This window comes from Protopterus annectens, chromosome 6.part0 (genome assembly GCF_019279795.1).
Source record: "Protopterus annectens isolate FY-2018-M chromosome 6.part0, PAN1.0, whole genome shotgun sequence".
NCBI lineage: Eukaryota > Metazoa > Chordata > Ceratodontiformes > Protopteridae > Protopterus > Protopterus annectens.
In genome coordinates, this window is record NC_056737.1 from 909,653,366 (window position 1) to 909,676,644 (window position 23,279).

The 23,279-nt window shown below is 38.2% G+C and overlaps 1 protein-coding gene across 2 annotated transcripts in view; it reads left to right on the top strand.

The window, feature by feature from the left end:
• Positions 1 to 23,279, top strand: part of BEGAIN (brain enriched guanylate kinase associated) — a 3,126,115-nt gene that overhangs the window by 1,628,424 nt on the left and 1,474,412 nt on the right. For both annotated transcript variants that reach the window (XM_044074560.1, XM_044074561.1), the window contains exon 3: positions 13,113 to 13,274. In XM_044074560.1, the coding sequence (XP_043930495.1) occupies positions 13,113 to 13,274 (162 nt within the window). The remainder of the gene's footprint in view (positions 1 to 13,112; positions 13,275 to 23,279) is intronic.

Here is a 23,279-nt window from a genome sequence, read left to right on the forward strand (position 1 = left end):
GTGGCGGATAATGCCCACTTCAGGCCTTCATTATGGTCATCTGATACACCAGCAAGGAAAGTGATAGGAAAAGGAATGGGATGGTGGTCTCAACCACCAATCAAAACCTAGATGACCTGTACAACAGTGAGATTTTGCTTATGGACATCATCTTTTACACAAGCTGAATTGTCTGTCAGCAGGTCTACACTATTTACACAATGCTTGGATGCATTGTCAGACAGCAGCTGGCACACCTCTATTTTTTATGAACTCATAACAAGAAAGAACTAGCTGTCATACAAGAGTCTGTGGAAGACCAGCATTGATATCACATCTTTGAAAGGGTTTGTACTGCAGCCAGCCTACATTCTACTAAATTTCAAATAGGGCATGCGGAACGTTGCTGCCCTCCTCCTTCCTTCCTTGCAAGGCTCTCTCTTCTATTCACTGCAGATCTTCTGCCATAGGGTCTAGCAGAAAGAGCTATCCCTCCTTCCTTCCTTGCAAGGCTCTCTCTTCTATTCACTGCAGATCTTCTGCCATAGGGTCTAGCAGAAAGAGCTATCACATATGCAGATTATTGCATATGGATATCACGTATCCATAATATCATGTGGAGAGTAAACATATTCTGGGTCTATCATTCCAGCAATTGGGAAAGATCAGATTTGCCTTTCTGGAGCTATATGTATTAAAATATGAACTAATGTAGGATCATGATTGGCAGGGAGGACCATCTAAAGCAGACCCCATGTGTGCTACATTTTCAATATAACCTTGGAGAACCTTCCCTAGAAGTATAATACTGTTAACGCATGGTGCAGGTGGTTCTGGTACTTGCTCTAGCCTGTCCGGTTGTCCTGCCTGAGTTGCTGTTAGTTATCCAATGGGAGTAAAACCACACTGACTGTGGGAGGGAGCAGATTCTTTGTGGACTGCCAATGACATCACAAGGATGAAAATGGTAATACGTAAATGAGCATCTTTGACCCACAGTAGCTACCACGAACAGGTATGCAGTATTGTATTATCCCAGGGCAATGAATGACACATTATCTCAAGATATGACAGCCCTTGATTATCTGGGGTGGAGGGGAGCACATTCTTGCATATGTATGTGTCCCACAGGCCTTGGTGTCCTGTGCCATGTGTGAAGATAGGTGAAGGCTGCCAGCCTAGCTAGATAGAATTTTGTAGATAATTCTGTCATTTGTAAATATTAATGTAAGACACAGGCACTCTGCTGTAAGAAAGCTGATAAGTCAAGCATTGTGAAATTCTTTGATCTAAAACTCAGAGCCAAGATGTCTAGAGGGAGGCATTCTGCCTATTGTTTTGAGGCCAGAGTTAATGGCTAGAATTTACATGCATAATTTCTTTTATAGCTCTGGCTTCCTGACCAGCTGCAAGATCAAAAGAGCTATTAACCTCTGAGTTTCTGTTAGCCTGGGAACGAGAAAGAAATTATGTAATCTGAAATGAATCAGTGGTACTGTGTTATCAATTTGCATTTTGAGCATTTGTCTTGAGAACATCCAACTCACCAGCACTCTGCCTGTGTTCTATATGTAAGTTTATTTTAGAACTGTGTTTTCTCTTAGATATAGCTAGCAACTAGGAAGATTAGATTAGTCTTTTCTTGTACTGATGTCAGAACTTTTCTACTGTATTATTTTAAGTATTTCTCTGTGATCTCTGAACTCTTGACTAGCACTGTGTAGTAAGAAGTATTGTCTTGTGTTTTTATTATTTATTATTAAATATTTTTAAACCTTTGAACTGCGGCTGTTTTATGTAGAGATAATTTAAGCTCTAGAGTACATTGCATATATATAGTGATACTGTACAAAGCCACTCCAAATAAGCCTTGACTGTTCAGTTGCACTTACCATTTGGATAATAATATTGCACAGTAATAATTGGAAACCCTTTCATAAGGGCCTTTTAGTAGCCGATAAAGATTAGTGGGTGGTGGCAAGTGTACTACTGTATAGTTTGGGTAAAAGGGGCATAGCTGGAGAACCTGTGCCAGCCTTCCCCAGGAGTGTCTGTGTGGTTGTATATAACTCATCTGAAAGTGTGTGTGTGTCAGCTATAGGAACATGAAGCACTGGTTGGACAGAGAGGGTGCTGGAGGTTTTATCTTGCTTACTAGGCTGAGATCTGGACCCTATAGCTGTGCCAGTGGGGAGTCTTATTGGGGACATGGATAGAAAGGGAGAAACCAGCCCCAGACTGACGGTGATCTCTGTGTGCTCTTAAGGGAAATTGTACTTTACTCTGTGTTTATTTATTATCCTTTCCCTATATGGACACCCCTCAGTGGTGTTAGTGGTAAGGATTGTGGCTCCTTGATTGCTGGGCCAGTGCACGGGTGTCACACCATGATTCCAAGCACCGAGTAGCTGACTGCCTGTGGGAGTGGAACATTGTGTATGTATTTTGTTGAATGATATTGTGAGTTTTTGTGCAGTAAAAGTTGTGACGTTTTGTGTGCCCTGCTTCCCTGTGAATAGGTAATGTAATGAGGGAGTAGTAAGGCTGTATGGTTTGGTGTGCTGCTTCCTGCTCCTGTGTATTGGCACAACTGCTACATATTTGTACACCTTTCCTGGTGTCCACCCTCACAAGGGGTTCTGTGCTGACCATTGTTTCACATACCCTGTGGTCTAATTTCTGATCTCACCTTGTTGAAGAAATACATGGATATGTTGTCTAGGTAAAACCGCATGCATTTTTGCTGTGCCTGGTGCCACTTTGATTCCTGACAGCTGATTGGCATTGGAATGTTAGTATAAACTGCAATTGAAAATATTTTGCAGCCTGCTGGTTGGCATGCCTGAGTCTAAGTGTAATACTTATGATTGTTTTGAAATGCAGTTCTTATTACTTATTTATTTATTTAACATTTGTTGACTGAGAAAGTCCGACAAGGACAGACCCTATTTTTACTGGAGGCCTGGGGAGAAATGCTCCAGATGCATGTCTTTGGAATGTGCATGGAAACTGGAGTACCCAGAGAAAACCCATGCGAATGCAGGAAGGTTATGCAGACTCTGCACAGGAGGCACCCCAGTCGAGAATCAAACTGGAGAACCTCTTGCTGTGAGGTGCCAACATTAACTGCTGTACCGTTCCGCCACCCATACTTTTTACTTATTACATGTGCATATGACTTAATTCATTTCAAGATTGCAGTCAGTAAATTACTAACAATACCAATACTAGTACTCGATACTGTCTAATTATATTTAAAGCAATTAGGTGATGAACAATGATGGAATAATGTCATGGAGCTTGCTTATGTATACATAATTAGCAAAACAAAAGAGAGAGAGAGAGAGAGAGAGAGAGAGAGAATATTACTGTACCAAGAACAAATATCTTCCAAAACTGCACCTCACATCAGAAAACAAAATAATATTGCCTTGTTGTCAACAGTCTGAATAAAGAATTAAAGAGAAAAAAGAAGAAAATTTAGCAAGATAAAGTAGGTAGATGCATTAGAGTTTAGACCACTTGGATTCAACTGCGATTTTATTTCAAGAAATCTGTTACAATGGTAATTCTTCTGTTCCCAGTGTTATGCTTATCACACTACAGGGTATTGCTTGTTGTGTGTAAATTCTCTTCTTGGAAATTGCAAAGAAATGTCCAAGCTTCCAAAACTTCAACAGACCATCACTCCACTGGGATATATATTTTTCATGGTATTTGTTTCCATACTGGACTGCCATTAAAACATTCTACAACACTGATAATGGAAACAAAACAAATATAAATATTTGACTATGACTGAGTCTCCAATCGTAGCCAAGTTATTATCTATTTGTTACATGGAAGCCAAGATATTCACCTTGCGAGCGAAGCTCAAGAGGTGAATCTTGGCAAGCATGTTGTGAACTCATTTTAAATGTTATGGTCCATGAGATATGAGCATAATTCTTTACATGCAGCTTTACCTGCTCCATGGTTACAAAAAAAAAAAAAGAACACGGAAAAACAATGTAAGATCACAAAGTGTTTTATTGGTGCATAGGGTCATAGTTATATACGAGGCTAATGACTACCAGAGCCTTTATAAGCCTAGACATGCAATCCATCCCAATTGATTCATTATGTATCATGGGGATGTATTAGGAGTGTGTATGTTAGGAAGTTTGTAGAGGTTTTGTTGGGGGAGGTATGTTAGTTTGGGATGCGGGAATTACTATCTGTCAGAGACTTGGGGACCAGACCCAGGGTGAATTTCTGATTTCCCATCCATTGGTCAAGGTTATGCTTAAATAGGGTTAGGGATGGACTCTGCTTTACAAAGATGAGGAGCCTGTTCCAGAGCATAGGGATCCACTGAGACCTATAAATGTCTCACCAACATGTCTCATTTATGTCACAAGCAGAATTTAAATCCTTGGATCTAGAGGTTTGATGCTGTTCATTTTATGGATGTGCAAAATGTGCAAAGGGTCCATCAGAGGTGGATCTCAGGAGGCCTCATAGCCATGCATAGATCACCTCTCAGTAACCTTTATGAGACAGTCAATAAGGAGAGGGCTTTAAGGTGATCTATATAGGACAATGTAGTTATACCCTGGAGTCTCTTGGTAAAGAACCTTTGTGTATGTTCCAACCGTTGCAAATGTTTGTTCAGGTACATGCCAAAGGGGCATTATATTTAATGAGGGGTCTGATGAGGGCTGAATAAAGTGATATTATGACTTACTTGGACTTGGATACCATGTTCTTACTTATAAGTTGGGTGACATAAAATTATTTTCTTACTTCTTTTGGCCACATGTGCGTCAAAGGCCAGAATACTTTCTACATATATTCTCAGATTCCTGACTACTGGGTCAACTCTTTGGGGTATCTTATCGAGTCAGTGATTAGCCTGGGTGACAGTTTTCCCAAAAGACACTGTAATGCATTTCTTGGCATTGACTTTTACTCTGTGATTTTGGCACCAGTCATTTGTCTGTATTAGACCCTCTTGTAAGATGTTTGTGTCATGGGGAGAATCTATGATAGCTCCCAATCTGCAGACATCTGAGAACCTCATGATTGAAAGGTCCTTGAAATTAGCCTTTACCTATGAGAAGTAGATGCAAAATCAGAGCAGTCTCAGGATGGAGCCCTCAGGTACCCTATTGGTGACTGGTCTCTAAGTGGAGGTGGTATCACAACTCCTGAATTCCTGGGTCCTGTCTGTGAGTCAGCTGGCAATCCAGTGAGTTTGTTAACAGTACCTGAATGGGATATTATATAACACCTTAGACAGGTCCAGGTTAGTGGACTGCAGCATTTTCCTCTCATCAGTTGCCTTGGTGACTTTCTCAAAGACATCCAACAGATTTAGTAGACATGATCATACCTTGACAAGCCAAAGTAAGTTGGGTCTAGTGTCTCTAGGTTACCAATGTCTTTGTTGATCATTTCTATGATAATCTGTTCCATGGCTTTGCATATTAGACTAGTCAAACTAATAGGTCTGCAGTTTCTAGGGTTGGTTGATAGCCTACCCTTGTGAATTGTGATAACCATTGCAGTTCTCCGTTCTTGTGGTACAAAGCCTGTTTTGAGGCTATAATTGAAAATGACGCATGTGTTCCTGATAGGTCATGTTCCAGCTATTTACAAAGCATCCCAGAGTACTGTCAAGGCCCATTGTTTTTAGCCTTTGCCAGCACTGACAGGACCTGCTCCTGTTAATAGTTGGGGAGGTTATACTGCTAGGCATTTCATGCAATAAGGTGGGGGGGGGTGAAATTCCAGCTGAATTTGTCAGCCAGCAAATTTATGTTGCTCTGCTCACTGAAGGTGGCACCATTGACCACCAGTTCAGCACACTAATGTGAGCTGCCTTTGAGGTTTTGGACACAACTGTACAAGGCCTTGAAGTTGTCTTTAGCCTGTGAGACTATCTTGATCGCATAATTGGACTTATTAGACTTAATTAGTCCTCTTAGTTTCCTGTTTAGTTTAAGAAGAGAGCTCCTATCATTATGAGAATTGCTCTTCCTGATTTTAGCCATGACTTTTTTCTGTTTGCTATATGGCCTGTGAAGGTTAAGATTCCATTAGTGTGTTTTGGGCTTACTTCTAATAGGTACAGAAGCCTCTATACAGCCATTTACTTGCTTGTACAGGGTCTCTCTGAACAATTCCTCATAGGTTGTTGTAAACTTATTGTTGGGACGGGCATTGAAGTTTGATAAACTAACTCATAATAGGGAGAAGTTTGCTTTGGAATAGTTCTTAATTGTTACAGGGTTTACTGTGGTTACCAAGTTGATTTTTATTTCTGGGGAGACAGCTTTGTAGTCCATCCTCACCACTGAGCATGTGTCACGGAGGAGTGGGGGACAAGCTGCAGTGCACTCCCATATTGATGAGTGCCAGGTACAGTATGTTTGAAACTCTGGTAAGTGTGCTCATTATCTGGTCAAGGGTATTTGTGTTAATAAAGTCCAGAAATCATTGTGTTAATAAAGTCCAGAAATCATTGTGCCAGTGTACGTTTCCCCATGGGTAGTTAAAGTCTACCATGAATAGGGTGTTTGGTGAGTGTCTCCAGTAGGTCTAGGTATAAACTATGGGATTCTGGTGACATAGAGGGTGACCTATAGTTTGCCAGAATATGGTATGTGCCTTTGTCTATCGAGATTTGAACATGGATATATTCCAGAGCATCATCCTGTTTAAGCAACCTAGAGTTATGCTTGTTAATAAAATAGATTGAGACTCCTCCATCTTTTGTCCCTGTCTGTGCAACTGATGGTTTAAATGTGGGGAAAGGCACTGAAGCCTTTCACTACTGGAGTACTTTCTGCAGATTTAAACCATATCTCAGTAATGGTACACATGTCTATAGTCTCCAGAGTGAAAAGAGCTTGTAGGGTGTTGAGTTTCTTGTTTAGTTTCCTAGAATTGAGCAATAGTAACTCCTTTAGGGTTCTTTTGGTTTTATTTGCTATGTCAGCAGGTTTGTCAATTTGGCATTGCCTAAAAAAGGCCCTAAGGGAGTGGATAAACCTTTAGCCAATAACCAGCAGCCTAGGGGAGACAGGTACAGACCTTCATTTGAAAAGCAACATGGTCTGCTAACCATGTCCTACCAAGCTGACAAATATGGAATTCCCCTGGAAGGAAACCAGAAACTAAGCCCATTATTGAAGTCAATCATTTTTTGTTCATACTGTTGCATCATCCTTGGTGAAAATAGAATGCTGCTCAGTGCAACGCACACAACTGCCTAAGACACATATTCAGAGAGGTCAACAATGTCTTTCTTCATCTAGTTCAGGGAAGTAAGCCTCTGGTTATTAACAACCCACATGGACTATGATAGAATTATACTGACACTTGGGGTGTAGTGACTTGAGCGCATGCGTAACTTGAAGGATCCTGTTTCAAGATAAACAAATAACTGTTATCTACTCCTTGTTCAGTTTAGTGATTGGAGCATCTGTATGTCATACAGTGGAGTTCAACTATGAGAAAAGTCTTGGGAAACATGTTGGCTTGTCTTATGGGCTTTGCTCTTGGGGCTCCACTGGTTGTAGGAGTCTGTGTGGTGTTTGGTGTTGTTTTGGTGAGTGCTTTAGAGATTGTTTAGGATTGGCATTACCATTTATAGGCTTAGGAGGTCTTTGAGGACTTGGAAAGATAGCTTTTCAGTGCCCCCTCATACTTTGTTCTGTGTGTGGTGGACTGTGTGTGATGGATGTAGTGTGTGTGTCCTTGACAGCCTTATATGTATGCAAGATTTTTGCCTCCAGTAAAACTATATCATGTTCATCTCTCACATACTTTGTTTTATCCAGGATTAAATGGTTGTTTGTGAGCATGAGACAATTGCTGCGTTTTCTCAGGATGCCCGCATATGCCAAGCTGGCTATGGAGACATTTGGAAATTGCATATCCATGTTGTTTGGACCAGTATTTGGGTGAGATACTGTAGGTCATGAACTGGGTTATACAGAGATCTCCTTGGGTGGTCTTTGTGATTTGGCACTACATTAGGTTAAATTTTGCTAAGATTTGACAATAGTGCTGTTTAATGTGCAAACTAGCTGCTCTAAGCTTGTCTCCATGCAATGGGTTTGTTTTACCTACACTAAGTTATAGGTTTAAGTTCTAAGGAAAGTTTTTTAGATACAATTTACTTTCTGGGTGTTTGTATCTGTACAAAACATTTCTAACCTTATGCTGTAATAACACCAAGAATGATTGCTTCCGAGTGTAGTGCTACAACAAAACTTAAACTGTCTTGACAAGGCAATTTCAAGTATTCAAGCCTTCAGAATGATTTGAAGGCAAAATCAACAAATAAATTAAAATAAAGCAGTAACACTATAAACAGTTAACTGAAGTGCAAGACAATAAAATAATTCTCTTCTCTACCAAGGAAGGAGCAGGATTAACAGTATGGCTCCTCTGGAGTGTAGCTAGGGTGCCTAGCAGATGGAAACTGTAGGAAAACGAGAAGGCAACACTTTGTAGTAAGGGAGATTTACTCAAGGGCAATACTGGTTTGCTGGGTGGGCTCTTAGTATTATGGGTATTTGGAACACAATCTGTGAGGAAAGTCCTTAAATAGGTTACAAACAGACAATAGCAATGTAAGAGTGGAGGGAGGGACTTTGGAAGTCAGATTACCATAAGGGGCAGAAACCAGAGAAACAGCCTTTTAAAACCGCAAGAGAATGGTGGGGAAGGGGGATTTAAACTAGATCTCAAGCTCTGTATTTATAATATTAGAAACTTTTAGCTTAATGCCTCAGTGGGAGTAGGCAGGGCAGACTCAAAGAACATGGGGACAGAAGCACGGTAAACAGAAAGACACTGTAATGCAACTTTAAGAAGGTATATACAGCTATAAAAAGTACTGACTCTGGAGCAGAATTCAAAATACTGCCACTACTGCAATCCCACCACAGATTGAGGCACCAGATTACTGGAATACAGATTTAGGCAGGTGCATACAGTTAACAGAAGCACTGAAGCAGAAATCCTGGAGCAGAATTCACAATACTGCAATAATGTAATCCTGTCACAGACTAAGGCATCAGCCCATGCAGAAATTTAACAGTAACACAGTAATGAATAACTAAATGAGGCTCAAATCTGGCAGCAGATCATAGCCCTTTCATTCCTCTGAAAGCTCACAAAAGACTTTAATACTATCATACCAAGAGCAGTCAGAAACAATCTGTCCTTCTGAAGAAAGAATATTTTAAAAGCTGTAAGACCATTTGTTCTGCAACATCTTTTGTTTATATGTGGCATAGTGAAGTATCTAACAGCTTCCTTACCTTCTTCTCCTGTCCACTATTAATCTACAGCACAGGACCACATCTTAACAGAACTTAGGGGTGCTTAATAAAAGCTTCTAAAAAAGCTTTCTGAAATCAGACAGGTGCTTAACAAGCTTGCCTTTTTCCCATTTTTAGAGCATAATTGTGTTGATTTGTTACTGCAGAATGACTATAAAGATTCACTGGCACACTGGGGTCTCTCAGCACCTACACCTGTCACTGTAATCTTAACAGGTAATTTTGCAGGACAATACCTGTTATACTTTGCTGAAATGAGAAAATTCAAAAATAGATAGTAGAAACTGAAAGTTGTCAAAAGGTAAAGATGATCTCATTAAAGCAATCAGCTCTAAACTATATAAGTAATCCTGATTCTCAGTGAATTTTGTCATACTGCAAATGCACAAAAAATCAAAAAGCCAGAATGTGACAAATAAAAGTCAGTAAATGTGCATCAGTCTACATTTTTTTCCAGAAATGTTCTATGTTTTTTCGGATGAAAAAAAAAATGTTACATTAGAACTCATCAGACCGCATATCTTACAGGTGCACAAGACACCATAGCAACCAACTTCAATGGCAAGGAGTCGTGCATTTGGTATGCCTAGTCTCTCTTATTATATTGCCTTTCAGACTGCCAAACAGCAGACTGTAATGGCATATATTTTCAATAATTTCTTGTCAATAGCATTAGCAGTCACTGCATGTATTAGAACTAAGCTAAAACTGAGTGTGTATATCCAGTGAATGAGTTTTGTCCTTAAGATGCTCCTGTTGCTATGGGGACATTCTTCTACACATATCATGGAGGAAATGTTCCTGAAGAAGAGTAGGAATCACACATATTAAGTATTTCTTCTCATCACACTGTTGCTAATACCTACCTATATATATATATATATATATATATATATATATATATATATATATATATATATATATAGATATAGATATAGATATCGATATAGATTTTTTGTTGTTGAAAGGGATGAACTGATAACACTAAGGTCCAGTTACTTCCATGGTAAATATGTTTAAGACATCATGCATAACTCGGAGGATTATGACTCAAGACCAAAGCTAAAGAAGTGAATCTTGGCATCCATGTTAAGAACATATAATACAGGGTCTATATTAGAACATCGAAGTTTCAAAACTTTGAATGTTCTAATATTGAACCCTATTACGCGAAAGTTGAAAACATCGAAGCAACAGAAAACCAAATTTTTTCCTAGGGAAAGAATTTGGTTGTCCGTTTCTGTTGCTTCGGTATTTTCGGCGCTGTGGTGGAAAGTTACATGTCGGGTTCAGGTAAGTGTGCGATTGAGTGTGGGTTAGGGTAGTTAGGGTTAAGGTGCAGGTTAGGTATGTGTGCAATTGTGTGGACGTGAGGGTTAGGGCGGGTTAGGTGAGTTAAGGTTAGGGCGCGGGTCAGGTAAGCGTGTGATTGTGTGAACATGAGGGTTAGGGTGGGATAGGTGAGTTAGGGTTAGGGCGCGGGTCAGGTAAGTATGCGATAGTGACGGACCTTAGGGTTAGGGTTTGGGTTAAGGTAAGTGGATAGTTAGTGGTGTGTGTATAGTTTAGTGTAGGGTTAGGTGTAAGATTTTAGGTGTATGTGTGTGGATTGTTGTTTGTTTGGTGTGCTTGTGTTGTGTGTATGTGTTTTGGAACAACTAATTTTTTCCCTAGGAAAAAGTCAAAACAAACCTTAATTGTTTATCTTTCATTGTAAAGAGAGGTCATCAACCAGATAACCAAATGGGTCATTTCAATATTGCAGCAATCTGAGGGCCATCTGGCTTCTGTGGGCCCACCCTCAATCACACTGTCCAGACTAGCTGTGCAAGGTACCTGCAGGGAAGACCACTATCAGCTGCAATCCTCTCCTAGTCACAGCCCCAACACTTCATCCTACAGATTTTCTTGGTCCACTACAAGGGCTAATCCCCAAAGCACTCATCATCTAAATAGACCAGATTATTTCTATTTTAGTCCTTATCCCACCCTTAGTGGCTGATGTGAACACCAGTAACACTACCAGTGCCCCCTGAGCTTACACTTGTGTTTTTGAGCTCCCACATAGATGCAGAGTGAGTTACCATCACCAGCCTGAAAGTGCCAAGACCACATCAACAGTTTTTGGCCTATTTTGTTACCTGTAAGCTTCCACCCAAGATGGGTGGGCTGGCATCAGCCAATCAGTTCCCATCCTCACTGGCTCCTCCAACACTGAACCACTGCCTGAACTCAGGTTAAAGTCAGAGCTTTATCCTTCTACATTACAGAGCCAGGCTACTACATATTTTCTTCAAGCATTTTTATGCCATTTATAGCTTCTGTCCAGTTCATTTTACATATCATTCCACTGGTAGACCATCCATTCCTGATCCTAATGACAAAATGTTGCAGTCTTAGATTCCATTAGGATGGCAAGTGCTAGATCAGAAAGACAGATAGCCAGAGTATATCTCTCCAAATTTTTGAATCATCTGCTTCTCCTCAAAAATACTGATATTCCATATTGATAGATCTTCTTGTGTACACATATGGACTCAACCACTACTGAATTAAGTCATCACATTTTCTACCAGGAGGTAGCACTGTGGAGTACAGTAGGTGTTTGCCTGTCCCTGGGAAATGAGGCACTAAACCGCTTATACATTGTTTTCTGTTTTTATCAAACTTTCCACATAAAGGGAATCTATTCCTCTATACCGTTTTTCTTTTTTTTCAATTATTTCCTTAGTGACATGTTAAGGACCACTTAGATAATACTATTTGTCTTCAGGGTAACAAAGATTAGAGTTTAATCTGTTTGATTAGTGTCAAGAAAGCCATCCTGGGAACGACACCATCATATGGCCATACATTTGGCCACCTTGGTTATTTGTGAAAAGCTTTAAAAACAGAAATAAATCAGTCTGCTAAAAAATACATACATGCAGGTATAAAGAAGCTGCTATCACCTCTGTCACCCACTCCACTACTAAAATAAATAGACCAGAATATTGATAATGTTGTGGACCTTGATGTTTTTTCAATGCTTTTGAATAAATAAAATGGTAAATAATGCCATGTCTATTTTTACCTTTTTTATTTTCAGTCTGGATGCTAAAAATGTACTAAATATAGACACTGTACCTGCATGTATCAACACCAGAGTACAGAAAAGCAAATCAGTGAGCATTTGACAGGGTATGGCTTTTCCACTTCATTATGATTAAAACACTCTTTCCAGGCACTGCCTACATGTACTTAAGGAGATGACACAGACAGTGTTTTATAAGGTTCATATGAATGCACTGTATAACTGCACATATTTTAGTTGTCTACTGATAAGGCAGTTTCACTGTTTTCTGCTTTATTAAAAATGTTGTATGTCATGTTGTCTCAAAGTTATTTGGTTCTGCTAGAGATCAAATGTTTAAATCAAATATTATTTATTCCTACCTGACTTTAATATTCATACTTTACAGTTACAAGCCCAATAGGAATGAAGTTGCCATTTCTATAAATAAAGAGTTTTTGAATCACATGACATATTCTTTCTCAAGGTACTTTTAATTGCAAGCCTGAGGAAGCACATATTTGTATTGAAAGAAGCACCCCTCCCCCATAAAATGGTAAGGGGAAGGAGCAGTGTCAAGTGCAATTAAAGATTAAATACTCATTTATGGTGAAACTAGAAATAGCCCAATTTATGTTAAAGGGATAATATATCTTTAAAAAATTGGAGGAAGCATGTTGAAAATGTAATAAAGACCACTGCAGAACTGTCAAGTACTATAGCTGCAGTGTTTATTGTTCCAGTACTTTGCAAGAACAGAAGGAGGAATTACGGAAGCGTCTGTCCTATACCACCCACAAACTGGAAATGCTGGAAACAGAATTTGACTCTACACGCCAGTACCTTGAAACCGAACTAAGACGTGCACAGGAGGAGCTGGAAAAAGTAAGAGAAAAGCTGCGAAGGTTAGTTGAAATCATAAAGAAAAATGTGTGTAAACCAATAAGAACTGGGAAATGCAGTGAATGACAGCATAGTATGCAGTTACTTTTCACAAAAGGAATTCTTGCATGCTCTGTTCACATATTACTGAAATTAAAAATATATAGCCATGTGCATGACATACTGTTCGGTATTGCATATTTACTTTTCACAGAGATGCTTAAAGCAGTAAGTGCATTCAACAACTGTCTGTGTCTATTTCAATGGCAAATGCATTTTAATTTCTTCCCAGAAAATGTAATATTATTGTTATTATCATAACATCTGCAGGTGCTATATATATTACTTTTCAGTCCCTTTTTAAAACAGTTTATCACGAAAATTAAGGGAAAATGATAGCAAACAGCTGCCGAGTATAAAGATACACAGGGGAAACAGACATTGCTATGGAAAGGGCTTATTGCTGAAATAATGTTATACACAGCTCCTGACAACTAAGTAACACATTTAGGAAAACCATTTCTATGGTTTCTGCATATTAATATGGGAAGGGGTAGAAAACGGAGATCAACTTCTTATGTCAAAATACACGCTTGCCCTTTTCATTACAAGTCTGATAAAAAAAAATGTCCTGATTTCATGCATGAAGTAGAAAGGTTTGCAAATATGCCATATCTGCAAGAATGTATTTTTCACAACTGTGATATTTAAAAGCATTCATCTAAAATGTTCTGTGAGGATCTGATGCACTTGATGAAGCGTCCTGCTACAGACTCCACTGTCACCAGGGCAACGTGAGCTTCCATAATTGTCTCAGCTGTGACAGCTAATAAAAGCATGCTTCTTTGTCTGATATGGAGACATAATATCTTTTACAAACAATTCTCGCTATTCTTTGTGGCAGAAACACAGAGTAGATATGTTACAGTAATTTCTCAGTAATGCGTGCTCTGCAAATATACTTACCTTAATCTACAGTACAAAAGGAAAAATCAAAAACAATTCTTAAGTGTTGGTAAACAGACTCTAGAATAATGTCGTAGCACTGTAAGGACCCAGGAGTACAAAGGCAGCTATTGCTTTGCATAGGAGGATTGCACTTGAGAAAAGTATTTTGTTAACAGAAACTTTGATATATATTTTAAGAACCATTGTTATAGCCAAGTATACTTCAGCTATGATCTTTCTTTAGTCTAATTCACACAGAATGATTGCTTGTTCAGGATACAAGTATTTTAGGAAGTTTTAGTAATCTTATGTTTCATGTATTATTTACTAATTTATAAAATCAAGGAAATTTTAATTATGAAGCTGTTACACTTGTCTGGTATGGTTGGTCATAATCTGGTTTACTTGGTCTGTATTTGAACATAAGCCTAGATTGTGTATAGCTCATAACCTCTGTAAAATAAGTAAATAAAAACATTCTATTTCATAATCACAACTGTATACTTTAAAGTGATTTATATAATAGGATGGCACATCCTTGCTGCCCTTGCAGCTGGGAGAAGCAATAACGGTCTGTAACCTTATGCTACTGAAAGACCCTAAATAATTGTGTTTAATTGGTCATGCATTGCTGGTTTAGTAATTTTCATTGTTTTAAGGAGATGGACATGTAGCATAGCAACCTTTACTTGATTTATTTTTTAATTGAGTAAGCATGCTATCACCACCTCTTATTGGTGGTAACCAGCACCACTGACTGTTTAGATGACTTTCTTACACTCGCAAAATCACTCAGTTTGCAAATGGAAACAGAGGGAATCAAACCTAGAACTATGGCATAAAATGTTCTAGTGTGTGTGTGTGTGTGTGTGTGTGTGTGTGTGTGTGTGTGTGTGTGTGTGTGTGTGTGTGTGTGTATATATATATATATATATACAGACACACACATACAAACATACACACGTGTACCACAGTTCATCAGTAACAGAGTTTGATGAAATATCACTGTTTAAATGTACATGAATCTATGCATTTCATGGTAACTAGAAGCTCACACCATTCACTACATTCTTCTGTGTAAAGAAAAAAAGGAGCAACACAGTAGAAGGTGTATTAGCATCAATCACCCAGATAAATCCTGAGTTTGCTGAATGAATAGCTGACCAGGGTCTGCAGAGTCAGAATCTGCAAAGGCTGAAAATCAGCTGCACAAATCATGCGTGTTAGAACTCAGTATACAGTTTATTGGAGTATTATCTGAGCTAAGTAAACCAGCCACATGAACGCAATCTGCTACAACAGTGGGAAAATCAATATATGCTTCTCCTATGGAACAGCAAACACACTTGTGCCTGAAATGTTGTTTCTGTATACTTGTAAATAATGACAAATAAGTACAGGTGTTTCATCAAAGGGGAATAAAAATAACAAAATCAATGTTAGCTGCATAAAGGTATCAAAACCTATAGCCTTTCCAGTACCAACTAGCCTGGAAGAGTTTGGATTTTGTGTCTCTACAAAGCTGCATAAGACAGAAGCAGCTCTCCTTAGACAAACAGTTAAAGGTAATGATGCTACATGAAAAAGAGGTAGCCAGATCAAAGGGACTTTGTGTGTCAAGTATATTAACCAAGAAAAAAAAGGAGAGAGTGAGGTGAGCTAATAATAAAATGACTGGTAAAATGAATAACAAATGTCAAGTTTAATAATTTATTTTATAGACAGTCTAGAAGAGATGGAAAACAAGTACATGGCTTAAACAAACTAGAAAATGTAACTAGTGGCATACTCACTTTCTTGTATAATCCTGTTCTCAAATGTAATATGTAGTCAAGCGGCTGAATAAACCTTTCAGTCTGTCTGTAACATAGGTGAAGATACAAGCAAATGCAGTTTTGTATTTTTTTATCACGTTTAAGCAAAGTGTGTGCGTCTTTCGGCTTTTCCCGGTTAGGGGTCGCCACAGCGGAACTCCGGTCCGCTAATGATTGGCAGTAGAGTTTTACATGCTGGCTTGCCGGGCCTAACACACAACCTTCAACGAAGGAACGCCAATTCACGCAGGGCATTCATAAATAACTAAACACCAACAAGGGGTAGAGTGAATTAATTCAATTTTACATTTGAACAGCTATGGGGGAGAGGTATAGGGTGCATATAGTGCAAAAGACAGTAGAGCGGTTTGTTCAAAAAATGCTCTAGGGAAGCCTAGAGAGGAAGTGAACATTAAAGTGGATTGTTAATGAAGATTTGGGAAACTTGATGATAACAGGTAATAGGTGAGAGAAATAGTAAAGACAGCAGCCCAAAAGTAGAGTAAAGTGATAAAAATAAATTTAGGTAGCACTGCTGTAAATACTGCTCTCAAAAGTGAAAGTCGTCTTCTTCTTCTTTCGGCTTTTGCTGGTTAGGGGTCGCCACAGCGGATTACTTGTCCACTCATGATTGAGAGTGGAGTTTTACAGTGTTAAGTTGCCAGCCTGGTGCCCAATCTTTGAAAGAAGGTGTGCACACACACACACACACACACACACACACACACACACACACACACACACACACACACACACACACACACACACACACCTAGGGCCAATTTGGAGTGTCCAATCCACCTACTGCATATCTTTGGGATGTGGGAGGAAACTGGAGCACCCAGAGGAAACCCATACGACTACAGGGAGGACATGCAGACTCAACACTGAAGGCAAAAGTACACCTGGAATTAGAAACAAGAACTACCCTTAGGTGTAATTTATGACTTCATCCACTTACTGGATCCTTTGATGGAGGTATTCAGCACATTAATGGCTAATGGGAAATCTCTGAGGACTGAAAAAAGGTTATGGTAGTGGTGACTCATAAATAATGAAGCAAAATACAAAGGAAACTATATGCTGGTCATTCTGACTAAAGTGCTGTAGAAAGTTAACAAAATAATTTTCAAGGACAGGCTGATGATACTGCACATCTATAAGAAAGTAAGCTGCACAATATCTTTTAGCAGAGGTTCAAATCCAAAAAGTGTTACTATTTGAACTTGCTTTATTTCTCTGAATGGATTACCATAGAACTGGACTGGGGTTTTATTTGAATTCCACAAGGCCTTTTACTTACCATTACACAGAAGGCTACTGAGAAAGTCCAGCAGCTGGCAATAGGGAGAAGACCAGCAAAGTGTGGGAGAGAGAGTGACTTAAATGGATAATGTAGTAGATAAGGGGAATGTGCTTAAAATACAAAAGGAACAAGTTATGTGCGTCACATGCTGCTTCTGGAACCAGTGATGTCCAGCATGTTTGCTCAGATGTGATACCAGGCTCACTAAAATAGGTCATATTTTATTTTTTCAAATAGCACCAAAGTAAGGGCCGTGGTTAAGGTTTGAGGCAGAAGCGTGGCAAACAATCTATGTAAATAGAATGAACAGCTGAAGAGAAATATGGCTGCTAAATGGTAATAAGAATAAATATAAGGTGCTGCACTCTGCACACAATAACCTATAGGAAGACCATAAACTGGAGACGCTCCTTTTCTGGGTGTATGACCAAGAAAAGGACTTAGGAGTTGTTGTGATAGCAGTAGCAGTAAATCTCTAGGAACAAAGAAAATGTAGTGGCTAGGAACAACAGAATGTTAGAATATGTCATTAGAGAAATAGATCCCTGAGACAGAGAGGTTATCATTCCACTCTGTAGGGCACAGGGAAACCCCATTAGACTACTGCTTGCACGTCTGAAGATCAAGCAGGCAAAAAAAAAAAAAATATTGTGCTTCTAGAATTGATTCAATGGAATGCAATAAGGGTGATAGGAATAGTTGAGGAAAGAAAACTGGATGAGTTCAGATTATACTCACTGGAAGACAGTAGGGATATGGTGACATGATATGTGTACAAAAGATTAAAAAAGGAATATTTAAAACAAAAGAATTCATAACCAAGGATACAGGGGCTGAAGTGGTCACCATCTGCAAACAGAGAGAACTACTTTTACTCCTAACTAAAAGAAATACTTTATCAAAAAGGCAATGAAAATAACGTTTTGCTAGAATGGCTGAGAGAAAACAAGTCACTAGACTAATGCAAGAGCATGGAAAATGGGTCAGTCAGGAGGTACATAAAATGTGATACCTGCATGCATTTAGCAGTTTGCTAGACAAAAAAAGCTGCTATGTATTACGTAAAATGTATTCCTCCAGTTTCAATACGTGTATGTTAAATGGAATGCATATGATACTAGAAGGTACAAATGGAATGCATGTGATACTAGAAGGTACAAATGGAATGCATGTGATACTAGAAGGTACATATGGAATGCATATGATACTAGAAGGTACAAATGGAATGCATGTGATACTAGAAGGTACAAATGGAATGCATATGATACTAGAAGGTACAAATGGAATGCATATGATACTAGAAGGTACAATAGTCCATCTTTTTAGTGCTGATGTTTCTGAGCTCCACGTTCTGCAGGTGATCCCAGCCTTGAGATATTGTTTTGGTGTTTTTTTTTTTTCCCATGTCCACCTAGGATTCCTCTGAGATCTCTGGTTTCTTCAGGCTTGCCAAAGGTATGCTGCTTATGTTTATTAGCTGCAATCAATTGTTCCTATACTCTTACTTTAAAGATGCTTTCACTTTATCAGCCCTGTAAAGCAGGCCTTTGAACTGTTGCAGTTTAGCTAGTCAACAAAATAAGCAACTATACAAACAAACAGATAAATAAAAAACAGATGAAAGAATAATATTGGAACATTGTAATGACTTATATATAATAGTTGGCAGCATTATTTGCCAAGAAAGGAGTTATCAAGCATGAAAATAAAATAAGACAAAATAAAAATGAAACACTGTGACTCCAAATTATGGGATGTAAAGAGAAGAATGGCAGAAACAAAATTATTTTGAAGATTATTTAGAAAGAAAATACACGGACTGTAATTTAAACTACACTTCTTAATGTCTCAAAAGAAGATAAGGTTGTGAAAACTGTTAACTTTAACTTGTATGGTTTGGAATGGAGTACGAAATCCAAAGAGCAAAGTGAGACATAACACATTTGTAACACATTAAAAGTTTATCACTGAATAAGAAAGTCAGAGATCTTATACATAATCTGTCACACAGTGTTCACTGACTGTGGTCATATGTAGTTCAAACAACTTTTGCTTTACCCTAATCATTTCATGACACTGTTATGACAGAATATAGTGCATGAATCTTTCTTGCAGAACTAAAATACTTTGGAAAGACTGCCCTTGCAATCATGCATGAGAATTTTGGTCAATGTCTTAATCATATAGTTGTGTCTAATGTTATTATACCAGATGAAGAACTGTTTAAGTATACTATAATAGTTGGGCTTTTTCATAGTGTAGAGAAAGATATATAAAACAACAACACTGCACTGTAATAAACTTAAAAAAGACAAAAAAATGTTTATACACCCTAGAGCACCTGATGGTGGAGGAACCAGGGGTGTTATGGATTAAAGTAAGAAAATATGTCAAAGAATCTCCTTTGCAACAGGTTTTTATGCACAGTAAGGAAGGTATATATGTTAGGAAAAATGAGCTGTTGGATTTCTAAAATGGTAGGAAAGACGGTTCAGACAGCAATCATAAAATCTACTGCATTTAACTGAAGTATTCCATAAAGTAAAGATGATCTTCCCTTAGTGAGTTAAGAGACAAGAACATACTATCAACATATGATCCGTAAAACTAATACCTTAGGCCTTCAGAAAACATAGTACAAGGTGCCAAATGAGACGCATTTTCTTATTTAGCAAAATTATATGTATGCAAGTACGTATCACTGTATATGTAGTGATAAAACATTATATGGCCTTAGTTCTCTGATTTAAAATGCATGCAAAATAAATTGCAAATTTCATAATTCAGGCAAAACAATAAGGTTATACATTACTGGGAGAATGTGAAATGAAAGGGTTATAGATTACTCAAAGAATTTGAAAAGTACAAGCAAAAATGAATGATTCATCTGAAAAGGAGAGATGCCAGAAGATAAAACATGTAAGCTTTAGCAAATGAAAATTCAACATTGTCCTCTGTAAAAAAAAAAAATAAAGTTGAGAAAAAAATAAAAGATGAGTGTAAATGATATAATGTATTGAGGTATAATAAGGCAACTAAAGTGAGAGTTGAAAAGGTTGAAAGGTTTAAATCTGAAACTCTGGCTGTAGGAAGTTTCAAGGCAATCATCTCCGCTCTCTTTTTATGACTGTAACATACCCATTCAGACACAGATGCTTGAGTTAAAAGAAATTTAGAGTACGTGAGAGAAAGGTGAAGTCATGAAGTGGGTTAGTTCCCTGAAGAGAAGGTTGGAAGGTATCTTCCAGGGGGATTTTTTACTCTCTGAAAAACTATACAGGGAAATGAAAGCACTGTTGAAGAGAACAGCCACAGAAAGTTGGTATTCTGAATTCAGCAGGATATTGAGAGACCTGGCTAATCAATGAGAGAATGTAAGCAAGTTGACCGAATGCTCCTGCATTATTCTTGACAGAAGATTTTCTGGTAAAGAAGTGAAGTGACTGAGTACTGTGAGGCAGTTTTCTTGAAGTAAGCTTTGAAATATATCCAAGTGCTAAACCAGAATGATCTTCATCATAAAGTAATATACATTAAAGAGTGTGCTAAACGAAAAACAAGCCAGTCTAGTTACAATTACAAGAAGGATATTTTATGTTTATATTGTTAAGAAAGGAAAAAGAGACACAGTCAAATAGATAAAGTGCAGAAGATGCTAACAACCTATTTTAACATTAAGGTAACGATTTTTTTTTCATTTCCTAAGTAAGTTCAGTAATCTGTGCTGAAAAAGTAAAACACTTGCCTTGTCTTATATTTTGCCAGAATCAAGTAGGCATCTTTTTGGGTTTATATCCTGTAAAATGAATAAAAAAACAACATTTTTGTTAAATACAAGAGCTGTAGTTTTTACTCTTTCTCAATTTTTTTTAAATTTTTCAAATACATTTGAATGAATTCCATAGTATTTATAACTATGTACACTATTTACATTAGCCTGACACTATAACAGATCTTAATGTATACAGTTCATAGGTTCATAGGTTATAGGCTCATAGGTGTGTACTAGGCTAATGGCCCTGGAGCCTTTACAAGCCTAGCCCATAGGATTACCCTGGCATTGTGTCGTCCAACCTTAGTTCCTAGTGCCTCTGTCAAGTAGAACCATTGGAGTGATCTCTGGTGTGAATTTTCTATTTCCCATCCACTCATCAAGATTTCTCTTGAAGCAGGCCAGTGAGGTGCTCTGCTTGACATGTATGGGAAGTCTATTCCATAGCATGGGCAGTCTCTGGGTTATGAACCTGTCCCTCCAGCATGTTCTGTTGATTGTGGTAATGAAGTTGAGGTCTCTGGAGTGTGTGGTGTGGAGGGATTGGGATTTCTTTAGATGTAGCATTTCTAACAGAGCTGGGTCAGACATGGCTTTGTAAGTCAAGCAGAGATCGCCTCTCAGTAGGCGATATGAGATAGAGAATAGTTTTTGAGTCTGTCCATATAGGACAAGTGTATTTTTGTGGCCTCTCCAGTTGTTGCAGGTGTCTAGTGAGGTACATGCCAAATGGGGCATTGTACTCGATGATTGGCCAAATGTGGGAAGAGTAGAGGGAGACAATGACCTCTTTCTTCCTGGATGCAAAACCCTTAGTAATGAGATATGCCACATGGAAGGACATTCTGACCACTGTGGTAATGTGGTGGTCAAAAGAGAAGTTGCTGTCCACCTGTGTTCCCAGATTTCTTATAACCCCTTCTGTGTTCAGTGGACTACTATTAATGTGGTAATTCAAGGGAACCAGGTTTTTCCCAGAGGGGATGAAGACACATTTTTTGGCATTGAGCTTAAGACCATGGTTCTGACACCAGTCGTTGGTCTCATTGAGGCCTTTCTGCAGTATGTCAACATCACTTGGGGAGTTAATAATAGCTCCCAACTTGCAATCATCTAGGAACTTTGTCAGCCAGAGTCCCTTTGTGTTGGCTTGAACTTCAGAGAAGTAGATAGTAAACAGAAGAGGACACAGGACCGAACTCTGTGGGACTCCACTTGTGACTTGTATGCAGTATGACTTGGAGTCAGCTACTTTCACACTGTGGGTTCTATCTGTGAGCCAGTTTGCAACCCACATAGTGATATAGGGGCTGATGCCAAACTTAGTAAGTTTTTCTATGATTCCTGAGTGGGGAATGGTATCAAAGGCCTTGGCCAGATCAAGGTAGGCTGTATGAACCACCTTACCTTCATCCACAGCTCTGTTACTTTAAGTATGTCCAATCCATTATCAGATTGTCTGATCAATTATTGTATAGTGTCAATAAAAGATAAGACTTTTCCTCAAGGGTTGTTGATAAATGGCTTTGGATAAATTCTTAGTTCTTTAATTTTAATTTCCAATAATGCTGTGGTGTTCAGTAGGCTGTAGAAGTCTTCCAAAGTTGGTATTATGTTTGTATTCCATCTTCTTGTTATACACTTTCTTGAAATTGCAAGCATAGTCCATACTAGATGCATGTTTGCCTATTCAAATGAGGACCTTTGTTCACATTTAGTAATACAAGAGCTTTAGTTAAATAAAATAATTCCTTAAATAAAGCTTGTAGAAAGTTATTAACACCATTCCAAAATGGCTTAATTTTAACACAATCAAAGAAAATGTGGCTCCTATCTGCATTGTGTACTTGCTCACATCTCCAACATATTCCTTTTATGGAAGAACTAATTTTACTGATTCTGTCTGGGGTTAAAAATGCTCAGTGCAAGTATTTCCAATTAAAAACTTTCCAGTATTGTGTAAAGGATGTTTATTTTATCGATAATAAGATATTTGTTTTAATATCTTCAGTTAACTGTATTGAGTGTCCTTTTATTATATATTTCCAATATGAAGTTTTGGGTGTTGTTTTATAGTTTATCAATAGTTTGTAAAATGTTGAAATACTGTTTCCAATGTCAAAGTCATTATATATGATTTCATATATGTATTTCGTAAATTTAGGTATTTCTTTAAATGAAGATTTGT